Below are 20,755 nucleotides of genomic sequence, written 5' to 3' on the forward strand. Positions count from 1 at the left end.
GGGGTCAAAGTTCAACTTTAATTAAAAAGAAAAAAGGGAGAGGGTTGGTGGAATCTAGGCCTTGAGCCATGTACATGGCATTTTTAGATGAGTTAAAGGAGTGCTGAAATATGCAACATACAGGAGCAACTCAAAAGGAGATGCCTCCGTCATCACCATTATGGTGGTGGCTCTAGCTACAGGAGAACCTTTAGCTTAACTCAAGAGGAAAAAATCATTGAACTATCCATGTTTTATACACCTAATGCATCCTTTTAGCAGGCTTTACATATAGAGGAATTCTGCAACCTTAAATGTGTGGAGCAATAACATTTCATGAGTGTTCATGAGGATTTCCTCAAACAGAACCCCAAATCCATCTTGTCTAAAAAGCAAAGATGGCGTCCAGCAAGATGGAGGTAACTTGTAGGAATAAAGAACCGTCGTACATATCTGTGCCTGCCATTTAGTCACATGCTTCTATTTAAAAAAAACAATGCCTTCAGATAGACACCGAAATTGATGGCAAGTAAGAACCATTAAGCCCCATCTGGTCTGCCCGTTTTCCTGCTGTAAAGACTCAAACCTTAATGGGTCGTTGTTTTAGATTCAGGATAGCTGTGTGTCTATCCCATACACTTCCTCGCTGTATTGGCGTTTACCACATCTCTACTAACGCCCAAAGCTCATTTGGCACTCGCTCTGCGTATCCGAGGTTATCAGCCGCTAGTTTTGAAAAAAAATGGCGTGGCTCGTGGCTTTTAATGGATTCTGGCACTGAAATACTATGCCAGCAGAACATGCAGTTTGTCGATATACTGTGCCAGGAGGCTTCCAAGCAAATGTATAGATCAGTAGAAAGAAATGTTTAAATACATTGACCTGTGTCCTATGTTTGTGGCTTTACCGGTTGGCAGACAATGAAGAAATATCTGCTTGCCCACAGGCAGCCCACCGCTTCAAAAAGCTGGCCTAGAGCTACACACGGCTCAGGGATCCCCTAGATCGCACCTCATCACAAATGGCATCTGATCATATTACAAATGGGCAGCAGAGGACATTTTCTTCCCCTTGAGCTATACAATTGCTGTTGGTACGGCAGATACCGGTTTAAACCCCCCCCCCATTGTATATTTGTATTATGGGACGTATGCTGTCTTCAGCCTTTTTTCGCTGGTGCGTTGTGACCCCTTGAGGGCGCCTCCAGCATTATATCGACATCTCTCACAGAAAGGGCTGGGAGAAGAGACTTTCTGAGGAAAAACCACATCCGTTTTGGCCAATTAACCCTTTTAGTGTTAGACCATGCACAACATGTTTACAAAAATTCCTGTGTTTTTTTTTAAGTTAACTACATTTTATATTGTAGCGACTGAGAAAAAGCAGTTTTGGGGTTACTTATGTATATTTTGGTCTTTTATCAAACTTTAGAATTTCTGTTGCCTTCCGGTTGGCTGTTTCTGTCCTCTGTGCACAATTTCCCGTTTCTAGCTTTATTTTGCTTGCACGCCTGCTTCTCGCTGGTATTTCTAATTAAGCGCTGCAGAATGTAGAGAATTTCCTGGCTGTTCCCTGATCGTTTCTACTCCCTGCCCCAAATTCCACTTCCTGAAAGGTTCAGTTAAAGTTCAGTTTTGCCACACATATTTTTTTTTAGCGTCGCTCTAAAAAAAAGCTTTCTTGTTCCCATATAATCTGTTTTTTTTTTGCTGTATTGTTACCTAAATATGTTTTTTTCTCATCTGTTTAGGAGGAATTTGTGTGACTGAGGAGACTACAGGAAGTGACATCACTAATGGCTTTCTTTTTTTTTTAAAGACAGCCTCCTGCAAAAAAAAAGCATTTCAAAACAGTTACTTACCTCAGAGAGAAGCTGCAGCCCGTTACCTCCGTGGTCCATCATTTCAATTCACTGACGAGGAATGGGGCAAATTCAGAGGGTGTAATTCTGCAGAATTCATTTAAAAGGATCACTCACCTATCGAAGGGCATACGATGGCTGGAGTCTCCCTATAATATATTCATAAGCTTTGGCCATGGGGAATTCCTGCACCGCTTTCTGTGTCAAGGCCGCAGAGTAATTTCATGTTTAAGTCTTACTTCATCATTCACCATATTTTCCAATTGGATTTCCCGATATTGATAGGTGTATTGATGCCAGATGCTTATAGTAACGTTAAACTGGATGCATAGGATATGTATTAAAAATGTAGCTAAAGGCCCCTGTCTCGATTGCTTTTAGTACTGACTAAAAGTAACTTTATTTTCTTTCGTTATGCGAGGTGCTGTTAGGTACTGTGCAGAATTCTGCTGCCAGGGATCTTTGTGTCTTTGGACATGCGCAGACATCCAGAGCTGGCTAACACATGTAATAACTCTCCTTCCTGATGAAGTTCATCTGTCACTGTCCCAAATCATACATATTAGAGCTCTGTACGCAAAGATACCTGTATGATTGTATTTATGGATCAGAATCATCCATACACAGGTGTGTGTGTGTGTGTGTGTGTGTGTATATATATATATATATATATATATATATATTATATGCTACAAGTATGCCACACTATTTAGCTATAATTGTTATTGTTAAATTGCTGATAGTTATTGATTGGTTCAGGCAGCCACTCCTTTACACCCATATAGACATACACATATGTGCTCAGAAACAGTACCATGATGACCATTAGGGCATATATGTACATCTTAGTCTTTTTAAAAAAATGTTTTTACAGCATCCAGGACTCTCTCTGGACTCTTCACTGGCTGTATGCGGTGTAATCGGTGCTTGGCACGAGCACTGGTACATGAATGCCAATCCGATATTCCATTCTGGTATATTCCATTCAAAGCTGACAACTGGGACTACGTCTAGGTGGAAGAGAAGAGACCCTGCTGGGATCTCTCTTTGCTCCCCCTGCTGGTCGATAACAGAACTATGCAGACATACACAGTGTGATCATTACAATGGAGATTAGTGGGAGTAGAGGGAGAAACAAACTTTCTACTCCTTCCAAAAAATTAGCTAAAAAAAAAAAGTAATTAAGTATAAATGAGAGAGCACAGTGATGTCACCACGGCATCAGTAAGATATGAGAGATCCCTAAAAGTGGCTATATATAAATCTTCACTACCCCTAAACCTCTTAAGCTAATTATATAAAAAAAAATGTCTAGTTTGTGTGGATACATCAAATATGGAAATGGGGAAATCAGTTCAACAAAAATATGGTAAAAATGACTTCTGTCTTTAGCGTATTAAAAATCCCGGTCCGGAAGGAGTTACAGGTGGGTGTGGAGAAAGGAGAGAAATTCAGGACAGGAAATTGATTAGATGGCTGCCGCCAATCTTGACTGCCATGAAGTGATATTTAAAACTATTTACAAACTAATTGATAAACAAAAAGCACCAGCTATCGGTAGTTTCTATAAATTAACTTACGTAGCAAAACACAGTGATGGCGAATGTTCCCTTTGAAAGTCCAGGTTCAGTAAAACCCTGATTGAGCAGTCGTGTTACAAGCGTGGTAGATGCCCTAAAACCCGTTACTGAACTTACAGCCTATGCATATACACATCAATTATTCAGTGATAACAGAGGCTTTGTGTACAAACCAAAAGGGTCGGGAGTGGTATTGATTAATAAAGTGGTTTGGTTTAGCAAATGATTATTGTTACAAATGATTTAAAGCTGCAATTTGCTATATTGTGTATTTTGTGTATTGTGTAAATGCGGTTCAGTAAATTGACCACAAGAGGGCAGCAGAGACGCTGGTACTGGAGGTATGTTTTCTGGACCAATAAGGGGAAATACCTATTCTTGATGTTGCACAATAAGTAAAGATTAATTTAATCAATTTCTGATGAACATTTTTCAACCTAAGCCGTTTTAAACCTAGTAGTCTTTTCCTGTACATAATACATATACAATTCCTACAATGTATTTATTTTTTTTGCTATGAGAAATTTTAAATGTAAGTCTCTTCGTATACCTATACAGTTCCTAAAATTATTATTGATTGTTTTATATAGCGCCATCTTATTCCACAGCTTTGTACAATGACTTAACAGGACATAAGAAGTAGTGTATAACATAAAAACTTTACTTAAACAAGCTTAAAACATATTTACATCTAAAGAAGGGACCTCTGAGAGCTTGAAAATATATTGTAATCTATATTATCTTACATGAATATACTGGCCCATTTACTAACGGACCTTTACTGTTTCTTAGCTTTTAGCCCTGTTCAGTAGAATTCTACCATTTTACCTTAGCCGTGCTACCTCTTTCAGACACTAGATGTCCCTGTTTTGCGTGTCATTTCACTCTGCAGATGTGTGATTATTAAATAGTTTTGAGACTAAAAAAAAGATATTCAGTAAGTATTGGCGTTACCTGTTATACCACATAAGGTGTGGCTTTGCGTTTCTCCTTTTTAACTCTGCACTTGTAAAGTGTTTACAGCCACTTTTATGTCCATTTGTGTGCATGTATTTATTCTTTATTTGCAATTTGTGCTGTCCACCCAGACCTACACACCTTAGCTTTGGAACATTTGGAATCTGTCCTCTAAAACAACAGCCTGCATAAGAGCTTCTTGTGGTAGATGTTGACAACCTTGTGGCTCACTGTAAAGTTACATATATCTGTGTACAAGGCACCAGAGAATGACTGGGGGGAAAAGCATCCCTGGCACTTTAAGGCCAGCTGCCGCCAAATGACACACTTACACATGCACAGTGTGAGGCGGCATGTGAACAGCACAAAGGTGAGTGGTCTTTTGCAACCTGGTAACGGCCCACCAGGCATTTTACCTGTTTGCCTGATGGCCTGTTTCATCCATGTGATCCAACAGCAAGAAAGCAGCTCCTACGTACAACAGGAAAAACAATATCAATGCATTTTTGGTCTTAATATGGAAGTATGTGTAAGAATCGGATCAAGGATTTCTTGCAATAATAAAAAGGGTATAATAACTACAAATCATTATTGTCTTAATAGTAACGGTAACTAAACAGTTACATGTAAGGGAGAATTCTGGCATCCTGAAAAAATCGGATTCAGAGATAATGCCTGGTAAGCCAGCTGTTGACCAACAATAGCCATGAAACTTTACTATCTCTTTAAGTGTTATACCGAAGGAATCTTCATCTAATCTGACTATTTCCCAGTTAACTAAATTGCCCTCCACACATCACATTCTATCAAATTAAAATTAATTTATTTCACTTTTAATATTTATTCATAGCTTTTTCAGGGCGTAAAAACCTAATCTATATTCATTGATGTCAAAGCTAATCTGACTTGTCACAAATCAACCTGCATTGATGTTTTTCTCCCCCCCCCGCAATTCCTTCCAATCTTTTAATATTTTCTAGCCTATTTTGTGTTGATACATAACATTCTGAAGTGTCTTCTTTCCAGTGCAATGATTTGTATTGTACCAATTCAAATGAAAAAAAAAAAGTGAATCACCGTAAAATCTAAATTTTCAATCTAAATCTAGAATCTAATATTGGTTATACCACCTATTTCTTAATTGCAGAAAGCGCATTGTAAAAAAATGAAAGAGTACGGCTGGATGATGTGAATAAAGTATATACACAATAAATACAAAAACAGTGTTGCATAGGTTAGTACCGTAATTCACATTCTCACATTCTCATTCATACTCTCTCACACTTTCTCTCTATGTCTTCCTACCTTCTCTGCCGACGGATTCCATGTCACAGTCTCCTTCGCCGCTTCTCCCCATGCCTTCTTTCGTCATCTTCTCCATGAACCTGTCCACCCGAAATATGCCTTTGGGCGTCAAAGTGTTGCTTGGGTCCCAAGGACCCACTGGGACCCATGTAAAGGCCAGCTCTAGGTAAACATAGGAATAGACCTATGTGGGAGAGAAAATTAATCTGGACTCTGTTTTAAATGTTTGTTTTACACTATACCTAAGCACCTAACGGCATTGTTGCTTTGTTAGTAAATCTCAAAATAAATGAATTTATTAATATAAAATAGTTTGGAAATACTATGAGAGAAACCAGTCTACCTTAGTATTTTACAACCTGAAGGTTACCCTATGGCAGGAAGTGGGGTTTACCATAGCAGGAAATGGAGAGTGCGCGTTCAAATAGTTTCCCCCAACCATTTTTCAAATTATCAAGTAATATCTCTAAATTTCCGTTGAGGTGTCGAACATGTACTTATATATTGATGAAAAGTACAAAATACCTTTTCATGTTAGACCAGCTTGGAGGGCAATTGCTTTATCTCTTTTAAGTGTTTGAAGTCATACTCTTTTTTATCAGCTCAGAATTCCCCCAAAGACTCGGCTGTCTGCAGTAATCAGCTTGTAAACCAGCTAAGCCTGGGTCAATGAAGTACAGAGATAGCAACTGTCATCGGTATCTGCCTAATCCATTTGGATATGCTTGCATTATCGTAGTTACTAACTAGGTTATTGCCTTGGATGCAGCAGCAGCAGACGGGACAAGAAGGAACATATTTGCAAGCATTCCTCTGAATTCTGAAGTGTCTCTGCAAGGAATAGATATAATGAGACCATTTTAAGAAAAATGGAGAGGTACGAAAAAAGGAAAAAATAGAACAGGACTGTCCTGGGGTATGCATTTTATAACCTCTCAAGGTACCGTTCCAGAAGATCCCTGCTGTAGCTCTCCCAGGCCTGTCCAGCCCTCCCGCGCCGAACCTGCTACCCTTCTGCATACTGCAAACTGAGCACAGCGCCACCGATGATGCTCAGTGGTGATGTGCATTTATGACCTAGGGTGACCTCTGTCTCCACAATATGCCTCGTTGTCAGTTCCTATCGACTATTTTAGAGTGAGACTTTCACTACTGGGATCCCCTTGGTTGGCGTAACATATTTTTTATGCTTGCTGACCCTGCTTTTTGGTTGCCGATTCGGCTATTGGTTTGGACTTCTGGCATTGACGCGGCTTGCTGACTGCGCTCCTGGTTCTGGTTTTTGGCTTTGGATTTCTCTCCTGGTACAACCCGTATTGTTGACTACACTACTGCTCCTCTTCTCCATTCCTGGGTTTCCTGGTCCTCTCCGCCCTTCGGGATCCAACTCCTTCTGACATTACACTCCTTGAAGGACCTCAGGGTTTCATATTATTTTGAAAAGTGTCAGCTCCACTGATTCTCATGAAAGAATTTTAGGGTTAAACTAGGTAAGCAAGTTCCAGTAACAACAACACAATATGGAGCACCTGATCCGACTCACCGTTGTTGAAATCCAGTCTGAGAGAAGAAATTTGTGCTTATTCCGCTGTTCCAGTTAATTATAGCCTTAAGATGCACTTTGCTGCCACACTGTACAATTATTGCCTTTATTCACAGCTTTGATGAACATACTCACAGCAGCCAGTAACAATTAAACATTAATTTCTCCACTTGCTAAGGGATAAATGAAAGACCCCAGAGTAGCCTGGATAAAACACAGCATGTTCCACCATAGCTGGAACTTTTAATAGCACATGTTCTAAAATAAAGCTCGGTAATTATACTTAAACACTTTGTCACGCATATTAAACAATATCTCAAAAGCTTTACTCACAACGCGACTATTTTCTTTCGAGGGCATTAATAATGTCTGGATTCGATCATAAAACCCAATACGCCTATAAAATTTCACTATATGTACAGGGCATGTAAGAGGAGATTTGCGTGTTACTTTCTAGAATTGGAAAGTAATATAAAAATAAAGGCTATAACGTTTTGCTTCGCTGTACCATAAAATAACAAATTATTGAAACATTAAACTTTCTCATTGAGTGCCTTGTGTTGAAATATAGGAAGTTATTCTTGTAAAAAAAGTTTGAAAAGTTGTTTTATGACAGTAGTAACCTATGGAATGCTTTGATCAGCACGAAGAAAACCATGCAAGCGGTCATACTTTATACACAACCCCATAAAAATACAATGCTAGCAGGATTCATCTTTGCTGGTTCCTTTAAACCGAGAAGCTAATTAAAAAAAAAATGAATCATGAAGGGGGCAACTATTTCAAAGGACCTTCACAGTAGGCATCTTCCACTAACATCACACTCCAGCCAACATGGGTACTTTAGACCACCAACGCACATGTGTTCCCATTGACTTTATGTTAAAATTTGGGTAGGTTAGCAATGAGGAGCTCACATTAGGGGTGGCAAAGGAACAGTTTAGGCATGAGTAAGATATGAATTTCTTTTTGAAGTTTCTCTATTTAAAAAATGTAGAGAATGTAGATTGCGTATAAAGTGCTTAAGCACGACATTGTGTACCAATGAAGAATACAAAAATTATAGTGGATAAGGGTTGAGTGATCTCTACCTTAATGGTAATGCATCTGTCAGCCGTCCTTTGTAAAGTTACGGCACTCATTTTAAAGTCCACAGCTTTTACTCCCATTTTAGCACACAACTCACCTCCCCAACAATGGAACGGCTGATAGACTTCTCATCAACCATTCAACGTTTGGTGATGCTTGGCCATTGAATTCTGCTTTCGTATAACAGAATGCATTCTAATCCCCTTTTTATAATTCATTTTTTCCGCTTTATATTTACTTTAGGAAAACAAAGCCTGCAGACTGAACTTAAAGAAAATAGCGGTTTTATCTATTTTTTTTTAGCAAGTTCCGATTTAAACAAAATCTGGATAGCTCACGAATACAAAAATCCGAACGTGCCTTTTTTGGATTGTTGAAATCACGGAATGTTTACCTTCGGGGTCTGGATTTCAGTTTTAGAGTCATAAATGTGGGCGACGGGGATAACTGGATAAAAACTACGGATTACTTATTGTGAAAAATAAATATTGCATATAAAGAATAAAGTTATGGGGAGATACTGTTTACTTTTTTTTTAAATAACCTGAATAAAGGTACCAATACAGTAAAGTGCAAAGAAAAACCCCAAACCCGAAAAACAACAATATGGACATTACAAAATGCTAGTATTAGAGATTTTTTGTAATATACGCTGATATTCTAATAATTTATATTACCATATGTATTAATAACTATTAACTACTTAGAGAATGGTGTATAGTGCTAAAGAGCCCCCTGGAAACAACGACTACTGAAATGATGCATGGTTTACATTGCTTTGTACAGGACTACACACAGAAAAACTGTCCGTGGTTAGAGGGAAAGTGAACGGGGAGCGGAGGGTGACGTGACGGCGATCCCACGTCACGGAGTGACCCATGTTTATCATTCTTTCATCGGCACAGAGCTCAGCTGTGTATCTTAACACACCATTAAAATGAGGAAAGGTAAATAGTTCAAAGGTCAGATATAAGCGAATAGTCTACCCAGCAAAAGAAATGTAAGAAAACAAACCTATTGTGCGGTTTCAACGCCTTTTATTTTAAATGTACACAAATGATAATGTGTAGGTACGCTGCACTCATCTAGCGTTTAGTGGCTGCAAATAAACACAGTATAGGACAAATAGAGTACACCGGCCTATTAGAATGACAAAGCTATTAATGTGATGTAAACGCTCTGGAGATACAGGGAATAATCAATCATCAGGCGATGCCTCCGTGTTCTATAATCTAGGGCCTGATGCAGAATTGCGATATGTCCGAGGAAAGCTAATTGTAGGAAATGAAGCATATACCAGGATCTGACTTTATCTCCCCTCATCCGGGATATCTTGTCTCCTGGAGAGGCTGACGGTGTGTACAAACATGGGCCAATGGGTTTAAATTTTAGGCTGTATTTACTAAAGCAGAGCGAGCGTTTGAAGGAGCGGTGAATACGTCAAAACCATTATCGTTTATTCACTAAAGTGGGAATTGGCTGGAGAGTCAACAGGAGGGTTGTAAATCCATGAATCTGTTATGCGTCATCTATATTCTCTTTTTTTTAATGAACACACGACAAACACTGAACTTGTGTTCGCCCTCAACTTACTTCAAAATGTAAATCTAAATCAGGGATTTACTTACAAAACCTGGAACCTGCCAAATTATTTTGAACTGAAAGCCAAAAATGTTCATTCAGCCATTGACAGACATTTCTTTGCATCTACAGTAGCTTCCTCTCCAAACTATTCCCACCAGAATAATAGAGTTCGAGGAGGAAGCGTGAGGTTAACATGATATATATACTTCCCCCAGTACTATAATTACACAGTGAATGTAAAAGATTAGGCATATTACTTGTTGCCCAATATTACTATAACTCCAAGAGGGCGACTCGTTGAAGGAAATCACAGAGAAGACCCCAGAACACCCATTGATTGGTGACTCAGCTAAGTAAGTGTGATATAGCCTGGACTCCATTTTGTTTTTGATCTACTCAAATAGATTTACAGAGTTTACGAGTCTCCATTTTGTCTCCATCATAACCAAAGAGTTGATATTTTATCTAAGTTTAACCATCCATTGGTAGACCCAATGTTACATACCCTACGGCACATGGAGACCTCTACCGGGAGCTTTCTTAATCATACCGGGATCTTATTTTTGCTGATGGGGTCATTTAAGCCGGCAAATAATTGCTTTAGTAAATCAGTTTTAGTAATACAGGTGGGCTTTGTTATGTTATTGTATTAAGTTATTATTATTATTATTATACTTTATTTATAAAGCGCCAACAGATTCCGCAGCGCTGTCTGCTGTTCCATCTATTCCTTTTTTTCAATATTAAATTTTTCTTCAAATCTCTGATAATGTGTTTTCTAAGTAGATGTTAAAAAAAAGCACTTTTTCTTCGAGTTTTCTGTCAAATTATGCACACATGAAATAAATACCTATTATACGCAAACATTGAATTCTGGAGATCTGTCTGGACACATATATACCTGAAGGTGATATAAAAGGGTGTAAATAATTTCAGATATAATAAGTAAAACAAGTTACAACGTAACAGCAAATTGCATTTATTGAGGTCACGGAGACTGATACCCTCGGTGTGATTAACGTGGTCTGCACATGTTTATCTGTAGTCAGGCATGTAATACCTTGTCCGACATCTCAATGTTTGTTTCGGGATCACGGAAACCCATAGTAACTACTCGTCTGTTGCTCTTTGGCAATTTTTTTTCCACCTCTGACATCTTTTCCTCACTTTTTTCTATCTTCTTCCCCTTTTTTCTTTTATCTTGTCTGTCTTTTACTATTCTGCCGCCCCCCCATCTATATAATGTGTAGGGCCAGTCAGAAATGTCGGGGTTAATGACGGGGTTAATGTTGTAAATGACTATTGAACCAGGAAACGGCTGGTTTTAATGGAATATCTTCATAGGCGTACAGAGGCCCTTTATCACTCCTATCACTCCTGCCAGTGGCACATTGTGTTCGCCGATCCAAGTTTAAGTTGAAAAGTCTACTTGATCATGAGAAAAACCTTTTGCAATTATATTACAGCTAGAAATGTTGTTCTTTCGTTACATAAAAACAACTAAGTGACCCCAAACTTTGAAACTGCAGCATGTGTATATATATATATATATATATATATATATATATACACACGTACATATACGCATATACACGTTTATAAGACCTCTTTGTAATATGGAATTTAAAAAGAGACCCAGATGGGTAATTTTGTTTATATTACACATGTTCTGTGGTCTGGGCTGGTGTCCCAGATTGTGATGTCAAGTAATTGTTAGTCTGAGCCCATTTGCCAGCCTCTAAAATACAATATAGACTTCATTATAAACTGCTGAGTAAAGCGGATCTCTGAGGAACTTGCAGTAAAGAATGCGTCAAGGAGAACCATAGTGCATTAACCATTAGTTAGCCAGGGCTAGGCTTCTCCCTAAGACCAATTAGAACTTTACACTTCTTTCCCTCCCGCATTAGATAGTGTGTATGTGTGCATGCGTGTGTGCGTGTGTGCATGCACGTGTGCATGTGTGTGTGTGTGCGCGTGTGCGTGTGTGCATGGGTTTGTGGGTGTGTGCGTGCGTATGCACACTTGTTTCTGAACTGTAAATTCTGAAAGCCACATTTAACTTTAACAACACCATTAAGTTAACAACGCTAACATTTTAATTTGATACAAATGCACCTTGCTTTATTATTCACAAAACATATTGCCAAACATATCAAATCAAATATATAGCTGCACATTTTGCTAAAATAAGAACTTATGATTCCAAGACAATAAAAGCAAAATAATACAATAAAAATAAAAATAATAAAATGTAGGTGTATATACTCATCAAATCTCTCTCCTATGACACTTTACTTATTTATAGTTATTTTATTTTTAATCTATATCATTACAATGTATTACAAGTATTGCACTTTGTATTCATTACAACTGAGAGAAAAAGAAAAAGAAAAAAAAAATACCGTATATATATCTTACTAGCAAAATCAAATCTCTGGACATAATATAATTTTTCCACAGGTTCACATTTATAAAAAAAACATATGTATACATATTATGAAGTCATAATGCTCAGAAAAAGAGATACATATCTAAAATAAATAAATAATATAGAAAATGAAGTAATAAAATCATGCTACTTAAAAATGGATTGTAGCATTAGATTTGTATTGCTGTTTCAATAGCACAGAAACGTTTAGGCCACTTTTGGTAACAGTCTCTCCAAAAGTCAAAATATAAGTGAGCCATGGGAAGGTGGAAGAGAACTTCTACCTGCTGCTGGATGATAAATCGCATCACTCTCTATTAGGGTCAGCAATGGTTAGGGTAACCCAACTGGGAGCTTCACCTATAGAACTGCAGTGCTTCTGATTCTCAATCATGCTAATACTTTTTGGGGCTGGCTGTGTCAATGTTAGAGTAACAGCAGAAGGACTCCCGAAGGACTCCCGAAGGACTCCCGAAGGACTACCGAAGGACTCCCTACATCTTATGTGATAATTGTTTCATTGAGAATTACATTTCTCTCTATGTATGTATAGTAACATAGTAACATAGTTCATAAGGTTGAAAAAAGACCAAAGTCCATCAAGTTCAACCTATATACATATTGTGTCCCTACCGTGTTGATCCAGAGGAAGGCAAAAAACCCTTATGAAGCAGATGCCAATTGCCCCATACCAGGGGGAAAATTCCTTCCCGACTCCAAATATGGCAATCAGAATAAATCCCTGGATCAACGTTCTGTCCCTATTAATCTACTATCCATAACTTGTAATATTATTGCTTTCAAGAAACACGTCCAGGCTCCTTTTAAACTCTTTTATTGAGTTTACCATTACCACTTCCTCTGGCAGAGAGTTCCATAGTCTCACCGCTCTTACTGTAAAGAACCCCCGTCTGTGCTGGTGTAGAAACCTTCTTTCCTCCAGCCGTAGAGGATGTCCCCTTGTTATAGATACCGTCCTGGGTATAAATAGGTCCTGGGAGTGATCTCTGTACTGCCCCCTTATATATTTATACATAGTTATTAAGTCCCCCCTAAGCCGTCTTTTTTCCAAACTAAATAACCCTAATTCTGATAATCTTTCTGGGTACTGCAGTCCTTCCATTCCCCTTATTACTCTGGTTGCCCGTCTTTGAACCCTCTCCAGCTCCACTATATCTTTCTTGTACACTGGTGCCCAGTACTGTACACAGTATTCCATGTGTGGTCTGACTAGTGACTTGTACAATGGTAGAATTATTTCCTTGTCGTGGGCATCCATGCCCCTTTTGATGCACCCCATGATTTTATTTGCCTTAGCAGCAGCTGCCCGACACTGGTCGCTACAGGTAAATTTACTGTTAACCAAGACTCCTAAGTCCTTTTCCATGTCAGTCGTCCCCAGTGTTTTCCCATTTAATACATATTCCCAGCCTGGATTTTTCTTCCCCATGTGCATAACCTTACATTTATCTGTGTTGAACCTCATCTGCCACATCCCAGCCCAAGCCTCCAACCTATGCAGATCCATTTGTAATCGTGCAGTGTCCTCTATTGTGTTAACCACGCTACAGAGCTTAGTATCGTCTGCAAAGATTGATACTTTACTATACAATCCCTCTACAAGGTCATTAATAAATATATTAAAAAGAATAGGACCCAAAACTGACCCCTGTGGTACCCCACTAGTAACAGTCACCCACTCAGAGTATGTACCATTAATAACCACCCTCTGTTTCCTATCACTGAGCCAGTTACTTACCCACATACACACATTCTCCCCCAGCCCAAGCATTCTCATTTTATGTACCAGCCTTTTATGTGGCACCGTATCAAATGCTTTGGAAAAATCAAGATATACGACATCCAGCGATTCTCCCCGATCCAGTCTAGAACTCACCTCCTCATAAAAGCTGATCAGGTTAGTTTGACAGGACCGATCCCTTGTAAACCCATGCTGATATGGAGTCATACATTTATTTTCATTGAGATACTCCAAAATAGCATCTCTTAGGAAACCCTCAAACAGTTTACATACAACAGAAGTTAAACTAACAGGCCTATAATTCCCCGGGTCACTTTTTGTCCCCTTTTTGAATATTGGCACAACATTTGCAATGCGCCAGTCCTGGGGAACAGACCCGGTCACTATAGAGTCCTTGAATATTAGAAATAGGGGTCTGTCTATTACATTACTTAACTCCCTTAGAACGCGGGGGTGAATGCCATCTGGACCTGGTGATTTGTCTATTTTGATTTTTTTTAGGCGGCACTGTACTTCTTCCTGGGTTAGACAGGCGACATGTACTGGGGCATTTATCTCATCCTGCTGTATATTACCTGGTATTTCATTTTCCTCTGTGAATACAGCAGAGAAGAATATATTTAATAGATTCGCTTTTTCCTGATCCCCGTCTATAACGTCTCCCTCATTACTTTTTAAGGGGCCGACGCTTTCATTTTTAACCTTTTTACTATTTATATAGTTAAAGAACATTTTGGGGTTTGTTTTACTCTCTTTGGCAATGAGTCTTTCTGTCGCCACTTTTGCTGCTTTTATCTGATTTTTACATATTTTATTTTTTTCCCGATAGCTTCTTAGTGCTTCCTCACTGCCTTCCTGTTTTAGTAGCTTAAATGCCTTTTTTTTGCCATTTATTGCCACCTTTACATTTTTATTTATCCACATTGGTTTTCTCTTGCTCCTGACACTTTTATTCCCATACGGTATGTACTTTTCACAGTGAGAATTTAAGATATTTTGAAAAATCTCCCATTTAGTATCTGTGCTTTTGTTTTTGAGGACATTTTCCCAATTTACAGTGTTAAGGGCTTCTCTTAGTTGATCAAACTTTGCCTTCCTAAAGTTCATAGTTCTTGTGGCTCCTCTAAGAGTTCCCTTATTGAACGACAAGTTATAATGTATTATATTGTGATCACTATTTCCTAGGTGCCCTCTGACCTGCACATTAGTTACTCTGTCAGGTCTGTTGGTTAATATTAAGTCCAGTAGAGCGCCCCCTCTGGTTGGGTCCTGTACCATTTGGGACAGATAATTATCTTTACTTATAGTCAGAAAGCGGTTTCCTTTATGAGATTCACAGGTCTCGGTTTCCCAGTTTATGTCGGGATAGTTAAAGTCCCCCATAATAACCACCTCATTGTGATTTGCTGCCTTGTTTATTTGCTTTAATAATTGATCTTCTGCTGCCTCAATTATATTTGGTGGCTTATAGCAAACCCCGATCAGTATTTTATTATTTTTCTTACCGTATATTTCTACCCATAATGACTCCACATCATCATTTCCCTCACATATATTCTCCCGCAGTGTGGCCTTTAGGCTGGACTTTACATAAAGGCAAACTCCTCCCCCTTTTCGTTTTTTTCGATCCTTCCTGAATAGACTATAACCCTGTATGTTAACCGCCCAGTCATAGCTATCATCCAACCATGTCTCTGTTATACCCACTATGTCATAATTTTCTGCAGACATTATTAACTCCAGTTCGCCAGTTTTATTGGTCAGGCTTCTGGCATTAGTAAGCATACAATTTAGAGGTGTATGGTTTTTTCTCCTATCAAGCCTATCCCTATTAACTATTCTAACCCCTCCCTCCGCTCCACCCCCAGGTACATTTATATGCCCCAGCTCTCTATCTATACTATCTTCCCCTTCTATATTGTAGTTTCCCTCCCCCCCTTTCCCTAGTTTAAACACTCCTCCACCCTTCTGGCCATCTTCTCCCCGAGTACAGCTGCACCCTCCCCATTGAGGTGCAGCCCGTCCCTACCGTAGAGCCTGTATCCGACAGAGAAGTCGGCCCAGTTCTCCATGAACCCAAACCCCTCCTTCCTACACCAGCTTCTGAGCCACTTGTTTAGCTCCCTAATCTCCCGCTGCCTCTCTGGTGTGGCACGTGGTACAGGTAATATTTCAGAAAATACTACCTTGGAGGTCCTTGCCTTGAGCTTGCTACCTAAGTCCCTGAAATCATTTTTAAGGACACTCCGCCTACCTCTTACTTTGTCATTGGTGCCAATGTGCACCATGACAGCTGGGTCTTCTCCAGCCCCTCCCAGTAATCTGTCAACCCGATCCGCGATGTGCCGAACTCGAGCGCCAGGCAGACAACACACTGTTCGGCGATCCCGGTCTTTGTGACAGATTGCCCTGTCTGTCCCCCTAATAATAGAGTCCCCTACTACCAGCACCTGTCTGGCCTGCCCTGTGCTCGTCCTTCCCTCCTTACTGGAGCAGACACCGCTCTGGAGGTCAGAGGCAGTGACTTGCTGCAGTATTGCTAACTCTGAACTAACATCCCCCTCATCTGCCAACCGGGCAAACTTGTTGGGGTGTGCTAGATCAGGACTAGCCTCCCTGGCGCTTTTCCCCCTACCCCGCCTTCTAACTGTAACCCAGCTAGCTGCCTGACTGTCCTGTACCTCCATCCCGCTATCCTCCCCCACCTCTACCCGCGAGAGAGCTTGCTCAGTGAGCAGCAGACTCCTCTCCAAGTTATCAATAGATCTCAGTGTTGCCAGTTGCTCCTCTAGACTCAAGATTTGTGCTTCCAAATGAGCAACTTGCACACATCTCGCACAGCAATATGCACCCTCGAAGCGCTGATCAAGGATTGCATACATTGAGCAAGATGTACACCTGACCGCATTGTCAAACATGGAGGACATCTTGGCAATGGGGATAGCTCAAATAACTGGCAAAAACAGACAGTAAGGTGCAAAATATATATAAATATATATGGAATAACAAGGATGTATACTTTCCCCTCCTTTTTGCTTTTTAACTCCTTCTTTGCTTGTAACTCCTCACTTAGAGATGTCACTTAGGAGATTCGCCCCAGCTCAGGATTCTCTTGTGTGTCCAAGTTAAATGCAACTGCGTTACGGCATGCGTTGTCTTAATTATTGTCCATGCTTTAAAGGTGTAGAGATACCTACTCTTTAGGGTTGACCTGACAAGGCACATGATGTGGGATAGAATTAGTAATCAAACAGTATCAGAACTCTTGTAATAATACCATATGGAAAAGACAGCATTTTGTAAACTGATTAACATAAATCCTTAAATCATATAGGTCTCCTTGTGTGGGTGGTGGTAATATAACATCAGGATATAACTTTATCCTGATATAATTCAGCATCAGGATATAACTTTACAATAGTTTAATATCCTTTCCTGTCCTAGGTTGCTCTCTTCGGTCTCTTCTCCACCTATGTATTCTCAGTAGGGACTATAGGGGCTATAACCATCTCTCGACCCAGGGAAATTTCCCTGGTGGAAAAGAAAATTTACTGTTGTTTTCGTTCTTTTCACAAATCCCTTGCCTTCTACAAAATGATGCGACTGGTGTTCCCTATAGAAAGCAATCACTAGAATGTTCACGTTTTACTTAGTTAAGGACGTTCTAGAAGGGTTTTTACATCTCATTCCAGTCTTTCATACAGTAATCAACTTTGTGTTTTAACGGAATTTGTACATCTGGCCGTTTCTTTTTTTTCAAGTGTCTTTTCCTTCTACACAAAAACAAAAATGTTCCCGTCATGCAGCACAAGGCAGAGATACTCAGGATTGCTAGCGTGACGGGTGCCGTCAGAGACCAGGACAATAACGCCATTGCCTTATATTGTGGACATGGACTCAACATTATCACCTGGTTCGACTTGGTTGTAATTGTCTTGTCCATGATTAGTGATTCCACGTAGCTTCTATTACTGATGCTGTGATTAAGGAGAATGTTAACCCTTACTATAGCGGAAAGAGCCTCGGGATATCCCTGGTCACTTGCTTTCACCAGCATTTGGTAAAGCCCACAGTGTTGAATGTTTGTGGTTTCTTTTAGTGTGATGTTGCCTGTAATGGTATCTATTTTAAACAGATTGGCGTTAGGGTCCACTTCACCAAATTCACTATATGTTATGATTCCATTCATCCCGGTATCATAGTCAACAGCATGGACTTTAGTAATGGAGGATCCCTTTGTGATATCTGGCGAGACTAAAACATATGAAAAGTTGGATTCTGGTGATAGTATTAATGGTGCGTTGTCATTTACATCCAGTATGAAGACATGGATTTTTGCTCTGGAGACCAGAGGTGGGTTGCCTTTGTCCTTTGCTTCAACCCATACCTCGTACATTCTTTCTAACTCATAGTCAAAGTAATCCTTAGATCTTAAGATTCTATCTGGGCCGACTGAAAAGAGTTTGGTTACATTCAACACTAGCAAAGTAAATTCACCATTCAATCCAAAATCGACATCTGTCACATTTATAATTCCAACTTCCCCATACCGGGGAAGGTTTTCTGGAATAAAAAAGGTGAATTCTGTAGTAGAAAATCTGGGAGCATTATCATTTTTATCTAAGATATTAATTTTAATTATACATGAATTATTCAGTGATGGTGAGCCGTGATCCATTGCAATAACCGGAAAACTGTAAGCCATTTCATTTTCTCGGTCAAAAGAAGCAGTCGTTGTAAGAATCCCACTTGAACTATCAATTGAAAACATATCGGGGGCTCCATGTCCCAAGCTGTAACTTATATCTCCGTTGGACCCGCCGTCTGCATCAGATGCAGAAACCTTTAGTAACGGTTCCCCAGCATTATTGTTTTCATCAATAAATACTTCTAGCAGACCCTGAGGGAATTGCGGTGCATTGTCATTCACATCTTCAATTGTAATACTAAGAATTTCTTCATGGAACTTGGATTTGTCAAAGGTAGAATTACCAATAATGTGTAGTGTATATTTTTGTTCTGATTCAAAATCAAGTTGTTTGGATGTTAAAAGCAAATACGTATCAGGGGAGCTCTCAGAAGGCTTGAGGAGGAATGGAGATATTCCATTTATGTACGGAGGTCTAAGAATGCTATGATCGGGATCTTTAATTTCCAAAATGGCAATGACTGTATTTGGGGAAACATCCTCCTTTAAAGATACACCCATGGTATCTTGGGTACCTATAAAACGAAACTCCATTCTAGGCTGTTGCTTTGTAAGTTCCTGAAAAGTAACCTTAACAACGGCTACATCTGGAACACAGCCTGGCCCAACGGCCAACACTGGGAGTACGTGTAGCTGAGTCCTCTCGTCACTTATAAGGGCTGATAAAATTATAATTCCACTTGAGCTATCCAAGTTGAAAAGTTTTTTGGAAGCTTCTGGGACTCTGCTACTATAAACATACTGGATAACACCGTTTTCACCAATGTCTTCATCAAAAGCCACGAGCTGTGCCACTGTAGTGTTGACTGATGAGTTTTTTGGAAGACTCACAGATATGTTATTCGTTAGGAAGACCGGGCAGTTATCGTTGACATCAATTATTTGCACAATAAGAGCAGCACTGCCGGATAACGATGGCGATCCTCTGTCAGAGGCAATTAAAATGATCTTGTACTCACTTTGTGATTCCCGATTCAAAGGCTTGGACACAGTTAATGAAATTACGTCAGCACGATGGTCTAAAGTGAAAACGTGATCTGGGCAGTGTAATTGGTAGGTCAGACCCCTATTATTTTCCGCGTCTGCATCTCTAGCCAAGTGGTCAATAGGAAACATAGACCCCACTGCCGCATCTTCTGGGATGGAGAGAGTGATGGTGTCCTCTGTGAAATAGGGAGCATTGTCATTGATATCTTCAACAAACACTTTCACTTTTGTAATCTCCGAATGGTCTTCAGATGAAACAAAAACATCAATTGTGATGACACACTCATCTATACTATCAAACGGGCAAACCGATTCTCTGTCCAGTTTCTTTTCAGTTGTATACAAATCCCCATTTTGTGAATCCAGGGTAAAATACTCGGTTTTATCCAGCAGGATGAAATGAAGGGGGTCTGGGATCTTCAGCTTTTCTTTTAAGCTTCCAATAACTCTCCCTCCTGTTTGCTCCTCCTGCACGCGGAAAGCGATTTCCCCTGTCGCTTCAGTCACTTTCACATTATGGATAATCATAATTAGAAGAAACACTCTCTGAAACAGAAAAAAAAGATATGCATAGATGATCTTAAATTGATACTAAAATGCATACTCAGCAGTAAATGCTAATTATTTACCATAAATAGATCATTCTATTCAGATGAGGGGAAAGTTGCGGCAAATAATAAGAGCCATTTTTATTTAGAAGATGGGGAGGCATGGAGCAGTCTTTAAGTAAATATGCTGCCTATACCTATACCTTCTGTTAGTGATTTAAATATCCCCACTTCTATTAAGACCCTACACAGCTGCCCAATGAAAAAGTTAAATGCTGACTCCGAAAGACTAATATTTAATAGCAATAAAAATCCAAGCTAAAGGAATGCAGCCAATTATACGCCACATCCCGATCCGAACTGCCAAATGTCTAGACCTTTGTGCATCTATACTTAACGAATTTGTTCAGAAGATTATACA

At 39.5% G+C, this 20,755-nt stretch overlaps 1 protein-coding gene across 1 annotated transcript; it reads right to left on the reverse strand.

Moving 5' to 3' along the window:
- Nucleotides 1-17,518: 17,518 nt before the first annotated feature.
- Nucleotides 17,519-20,314, reverse strand: LOC128503867 (protocadherin-20-like). The gene has a single exon (XM_053474062.1). It carries the CDS (start codon nucleotides 20,312-20,314, stop codon nucleotides 17,768-17,770), a length of 2,547 nt encoding a protein of 848 aa, XP_053330037.1. The 3' UTR covers nucleotides 17,519-17,767.
- Nucleotides 20,315-20,755: the final 441 nt, after the last annotated feature.

The sequence above is a fragment of the Spea bombifrons genome, chromosome 8 (genome assembly GCF_027358695.1).
Source record: "Spea bombifrons isolate aSpeBom1 chromosome 8, aSpeBom1.2.pri, whole genome shotgun sequence".
NCBI classification, from domain to species: Eukaryota; Metazoa; Chordata; class Amphibia; order Anura; family Pelobatidae; genus Spea; species Spea bombifrons.

Excerpts from the sequence above, each read along its gene's own strand:
- LOC128503867 (XM_053474062.1), bottom strand. The coding sequence starts at position 20,314 with ATGATTATCCATAATGTGAAAGTGACTGAAGCGACAGGGGAAATCGCT.